The sequence below is a fragment of the Neomonachus schauinslandi genome, chromosome 7 (genome assembly GCF_002201575.2).
Source record: "Neomonachus schauinslandi chromosome 7, ASM220157v2, whole genome shotgun sequence".
NCBI classification, from domain to species: Eukaryota; Metazoa; Chordata; class Mammalia; order Carnivora; family Phocidae; genus Neomonachus; species Neomonachus schauinslandi.
Genome location: NC_058409.1, coordinates 36,286,044 through 36,292,016, shown reverse-complemented (window position 1 = coordinate 36,292,016; position 5,973 = coordinate 36,286,044). Strand labels below are relative to the sequence as shown.

General features: G+C 55.4%; 1 protein-coding gene across 1 annotated transcript; it reads right to left on the bottom strand.

The window, feature by feature from the left end:
- Positions 1–1,599: 1,599 nt before the first annotated feature.
- POU4F3 (POU class 4 homeobox 3) lies at positions 1,600–2,933 on the bottom strand. Its single transcript, XM_021702028.1, has 2 exons — positions 2,814–2,933; positions 1,600–2,496 (listed from the first exon to the last, which is right to left on the bottom strand). The coding sequence occupies exons 1-2, from the start codon at positions 2,931–2,933 to the stop codon at positions 1,600–1,602; spliced, it is 1,017 nt and encodes a 338-aa protein (XP_021557703.1).
- Between the last annotated feature and the right edge of the window lie 3,040 nt (positions 2,934–5,973).

Sequence of the window (5,973 nt, the reverse complement as noted above, 5' to 3'; positions counted from 1 at the left end):
GAGTGGAAGTATTGGGGGCTCCTACTCCCATCAGTCTGGCCTCAAAATTTGCAATGGGTCTGAATCAAGTTGAGCGAACAGAGGCTGATAGATTCGCATACAGGGAAGCATGCGGGGAAGTGCCTTGTAACCCTGAGGTCCGGAGAAGAGCTGCCAGATCTCCCTAGAGGAGATCAGAGTGAGAAGGTGAGGCTGCATGGAAGAGGAAAGAGATGGCCAGACACCGGCCTGCTGGAAGTGAGAACCCAGCCCGTATGGGTTCTCACTTTTAAATCCTTTCCAAGACTAGTACTTCTTAGTCTCTGAGAAAGAAAAGCACTGTGATTCGGGTTGAAAAATAAAGCATTTATTTTAGAAGTTAATTCAAGGGGTAAAGAGAGAAGAAAACTCATTATTTTATTTGTATCTATTTGGAGAACAAAACCAAAGGTCACACAGCCACACGCAAATTACATGAAGCAACGAAAGATTAAATGTGATGGGGCCAGAGGAACGTGGGTGAGAAGGATCCAGGCCAGCAGTCTGGCTCCTCTTTCTACCCAAAACCATAAGTGGACTTCCACCCAGAGACACCCAAATAAGGGGGATGGAAAGAAGCAGAGTTAAATAAATAATAGGAAAAAACAATGCTAACAACAATAATAAAATCACAACGAGGTTAGACGTGTTGGAAGGAGTTGCATACGATTCAGAGAAATTACAATTACTTTTGAAAAGCCACCTTTATGCTGTGCTGGGAATCTGGCTGGAGCAGCGAGCTGGGGTCAGAGAGTCCTCAGTCGGTCCGGAGCACTACCAATCCCCCTGGCTCTCCAGAAGGCAGTAATTATCCCCTCAAACACCATCAGATCAGGGAGAATGGACCAGAGCAGTCAGCTGCTGCTTGCCACCAGATGCGATCCCAGCATTTTCAGGTGCTGAATTAGGCCCATCTTTTCTGGGGCCCGAATTACCGCAGAGAACAGCTGGGACCTCGAAACTCCACGAACACTTTCCCTGAACCTAATCCATGCTACCTTAGAGAACTTACAACAAACCAAAGGATGAGACGGATAAAATTTAAGAGGGTAAAGGAGTATAAGGCTATCCTTTGGAAACATACATGTATTTTATATACTCTAAATAAATCTCCAGTACATGTTTGTGCCCCAGTTAGACTTTCTATTATTATTTATCACTGCCTTCCCATCCCTTCACCTTTTGTCTAATCGCGCTTAGCAAAGTGGCGCCTTCACCCCCAGAGTTGTGCGGCCGGGCCAACCCACTATCCCCTGTATGTGGGCTCCTGCCCTAAGGTCGCGCAGCCCAGCGCGCAAGGGCGATTTTCAGCACCAGGGACAGCGCTAGTCCCTCCAGGCCTACCCTTGACGGATTTTTCCTTAGCGCCGTAACTTTTCTGGTGGGAATAGAAAGGAAAGAAGAGAAAGAGAAGGCCGGGAGGCAACCAGGTGGGATAAAGGGGAAAGTCTGTGGCTTCGGGGGAGAGAGCCTGACCTGCCAGGAAACGTCTTGGTGTCCCCCATAACCGTTACCCCCCCCAACTCCGGGGGGTGGTGTACACTCAGCTCTCCCGGACCCGGACGCTGCGCCCCGCCGCAGTCAGTGGACAGCCGAGTACTTCATTCGTTTCTGTTTCTGTCTCTGGTTGCAAAACCAGACCCTCACCACGTTCTTTTTAAGGTCCAGTTTCTCGGCGATGGCCGCGATCTTCTCAGATGAGGGCCGCGGCTGGATGGCGAAGTAGGCCTCCAGTGAGCGCTTCTCTGGCGCCGCGATGGACGTGCGTTTGCGCTTCCGCTCACTGCCGTTGAAGAGCTCTGGCTTGCTGTTTTTCTCTCGATAGGCGGCCTCGGCTTCCTCCAGCCAGGCCTGAAGCACCGGCTTGAGCGCGATCATGTTGTTGTGTGAGAGAGTGAGAGACTCGAACCTGCAAATGGTGCTCTGGCTGAGCGAGCCTACGCCGGGGATCTTGAGGTTGGCTAGAGCCGCGCCCACGTCCGCCTGGGTCACCCCCAGCTTGATGCGCCGCTGCTTGAAGCGCTCGGCGAAGGCCTCGAGCTCTCGGGGGTCCGACTCCACGTCGCTGAGGCATGCGGGCATGGCGCTGTGAGGCGCCACGGCATGTGGGTGACTCATGCCCATGGCCTGGTGCAGGTGGCCCATGGCGCCCAGGTGGTGCGGGTGGATCTGCGCCGGCATCACCGAGTGCTCCGGGGCGCCCAAACCGCTCACGCTCAGCGTGGGAGAGATGTGCTCTAGCAGGTCGCCCTCGAGGCCCTGGTGCACCGGGTGGTGCGGGTGCGAGGTGAGCGCGGCCGGGTGGGATATGGGCACGGTGGACGAAGTGGACGTGCAGGGCACGCTGCTCATGGTATGGTAGGTGGCGTCGGGCTTGAACGGATGGTTCTTGCCGTGGGAGACGATATCCACCGCCGCCAGAGCTTCGGCGCGTGCCAGCAGGCTCTCATCAAAGCTTCCAAATATATTACCCTGCAGCTGCAAGCGAGAAGGCGCACAGCACGGTCAGTGGGGAATACTGTCAACTCAGGATTAAAACACATTTTCAAGCAACCGCGATGCCTCTCCTCAAAGCCCAGGTCATAAAAATTAATACGGAGACAGAGGCTCTGCTGGAACAGACGTGTGGATCAGAGAGACATGAATGAGAGAGAGAGCGCGCCGGGAGAGAGCGCGGGGGAGACAAGGAGAGGGGTTCAGACAGCGGCGATTGTTCTGGGCGACATGAAAAAAACATGAAGCTAGTGCCTGTCAAAAAATGTGCCTTAGAGCGGTAATTATGCTCCACTACGTACCTGCGGGGCTGGGAGACAGACTCGGCGCATGGCCTCGGAACCGGAGTGCAGGCTGGAGAATTTGGGTTCTTGAAGCACCGGGTGCATGCCGAAAGGCTGCTTGGCGTTCATGGCCATCATCTTCGCGCGCCTGGCAGGGAGGCAGCGAGGGACATGGATCAGGCTCTTCTCGCTCGCTCGCCGCGCTCCAAGTGAGCGCCGCTCAGCGCCCGCGCTCCCCTCGCCCTCTCGCTCGCTGCCTCCCCTCTCCCCCACCTGCTTCTTCACTCATCTTACAAGCAGCCTGCCAGGAAGGGCCCGGGCGCGCGCAGGCGTGCTCACGCGCCCGGGACTCGCAGGGGCGGCCCGGGAGGCGAGGCCAGGCAGCCGCTCTAGGCGCGCCTCTGTGCGCCCGCCACGGCCGCCCCCGCCACAGCATTTATACCCGGGCCGGGCCTGGCCTCTCCCGGCCGCCCCGCCCCGCCTGGCTCCAGCGCGGCAGGCCTTCCGGATTCTTTCTTCTTCTTCGTGGACTTGTTTCCCCCCAAAGTCTCAAACCTCTCTGTCCTGTCCCAACTCGCACGGCCCAGATCGAAGGACAGCCCCGGGCTGAGCGGGGCCAGGAAGCTGACCCTACTACACACACACACACACACACACACACTCCTTGTCGGCCAGGCTGCCGCCAAACTGCCCATTTCCAGGGCGCTCCTGGCCCCACGCCCGAGCGGTCCACCAGTGTCCGGCCCGCGGCTCAGCGAAGAGGCGCCTCCAAGCACCCAGACGGGCTCCAGGGAGGTTGAGGGGCTGCCAGAACGAGCCCCAGGTGACCTCAATCGCCCGGGGGGTGGAAATGGGGGACGTAGCTGCCTGCCGGGTCCTGGAGGCCTGAGGCTTCCTCCCCACGCTCGCAGTTCTTGCTTGCCTTCGCTAGAAAAAGATAACTTGGTCCTCCTCCCCCACCCCATCCCCAACCCGCCAGTCTAAAGAAGTTTACTGAGTACTGTTTAGTAACATTTCAGGACTGCCTACGCCCGCCTTCGGAGTCAGTCAGTACACTTCTGCTGGGCTGCCAACGCTTACAAGCCCCGTTCCCCCAGAACAATAGCTGCCATTTGTGACCTCCTAATACGTGCTAGGTTGTTTAGAGACTTAGCTCGCGGTATCCTCACATCCTACGGAGTTGGTACTGTTATTCTGTTTTAAAGTTGAGGAAAACGAGGGTCAGACGGGTTAAGTGAGTCGCCCAAGACAACAGAGCTGGTTGGGAGCAGAGCCATTCACTCACTCTTCCGTTACCAATTCCACGAATATTTACTGATGGCCTACTGTGTGCTAGGCGCCACGTCTGATTTCCCAGGCTCTTCATAATTCTGCACTTTGTCGTCCTCTCGAAGTTTCGGGGACCGGAGCGCCCCGCCCCCGCCTCCCCTCTGCTCTGAGCCCCTCGCCTTCCCTCTCCTTCCCCCGCGCTGGTAAACATTGTGAATAATGGATGAGGAGTCCTGGTACCGCGGCAGCGCCGCCCTCCGGGGTTCGGAGCGGAGCCCTGGGCGCCCAGCTGAGCCCACCTCGTCTCCGACGCGGATCCCGCCTCTGGCCCGGAGCGGCCTTTGTGTTTCAGAGTTTTCACAAGCCTGCGGGCTAGGCCTTGCGCGCCCGCGGGTGTGGGCCGAGTTTCCCAGACGTGAACATGGTGGTTGGGCGTGGAGGGGCCAGCCGTTGGCCTAAGAGGAAATCCTGCCTAGGTCTGGGCTCCCCACCCGCGGGTCCTGCCAATCTCTTCTCTGCATCGCACGCAGCCAGCCCCCTTGCTTGGTTCCTGTCCATCTTCTGTCCTCTAACCTGGGAAGAGGACTCAGCACAGGGGCCAGAGACCAAGGGCCGCCCTCCAAACCTCTCCGATCCTCGGTTTCCTTGACTGTAAAATGGCAGCTGCCCTACTGTTTGCCTTCTTGGGTTCTGGTGAAGGAGTTTGGAACTACAGGAGAAAGGAAACCATTGAGCATGGTACCTAGTGCTCAGCAAACCTCACAACCTGATGCTTGGGGCGCAGGCTTTGCCCTCAGATTCATGCATCTCTGTCTCTTGCTGACGGAGAGGCCACCAGCCGTCTCATACCTTATCGTACTGTAGTCTCCTTATATGTCAAATGGAGAAATCGTTTTTCCTCCACTGTGTGCTGTGAACAATGCACTGAAATAAGCAGTTGACACAGTGCTTGGCACATTGAAATCAGGAAATAAATCTTTGTTCCTCTCTTCTTCTTCTCTCACCTTAAAGATAAAACATTTGGGAGCCAGAGTGGCCTGAGTAATCTCCCTGGAGAATGGTTTGTCTGAACTTACAAACTGGTTCTCTGCTGTCCTTCCTTTATTCAACACCTGCTTTGTGCCAGACTCCATGCAGAGGACCAGGACACAGATGTGAATGAGACCCCATCCCTGCCCTCACAGAGTCACCATTCTGAAATCCACTGCAGGAAATGGGCTGCAAGCTTGCTCTGCGGTGGAGACAATGTAGATTCAGGACACAGAGCAAGGCTGGTGGGATTCTTGAAACACAGAATGCACACCAGAACCGTGGGCCTTAGGAGGGCTGGAATTTAGACAGCATTCTAATATTGGGCTTTATGTGACCCTGGCTGGGCTTCAGTTTACCCACAAGAAGAGCGCTGGCCTAGATGATATGTACTTGCAGCTCTAGCCAAATACTACCATTCTGGTTAATTTACATGAAACACATTTGGGGGCGCTTGGGTGGCTCAGTTGGTTAGGTGGGCCGACTCGTGGTTTGGGCTCAGGTCATGATCTCAGGGTCCTGGGATGAAGCCCAGCCCAGTGCATTGGGATCCATGTTCGGCAGGAAGTCTGCTTGTGGATTCTCTCTCTCTCTCTTCCCCCCTCCCTCTGCCCCTCCCTCCCCTCCTGTTCTGTCTCTCTCTAAAATAAATAAATCTTTTTTTTTTTTTAATGAAACACATTTTGAGTAAGTCAAGAGCTTCTTTCCAAGGACGTGTAAATTCCCAGAAGCTGAATGCAGCATTATTTTATCACTTCACCAGAATTTAGGATCACTCATTCTTGTTCTCTGCCCAGTGCAGGAAGGCAAAAGGGGGAAAGAAACGTGGGGATGGTGGATCTTCCAGGGAGAAAAATGTGTAACTTGTCTTGACCACATG

Coding starts and splice junctions, on each gene's coding strand:
- POU4F3 (XM_021702028.1), bottom strand. CDS start 2,933: ATGATGGCCATGAACGCCAAGCAGCCTTTCGGCATGCACCCGGTGCTT. Junction 2,497..2,813: donor TCTGTCTCCCAGCCCCGCAG/GTACGTAGTGGA, acceptor TCTCGCTTGCAG/CTGCAGGGTAATATATTTGG.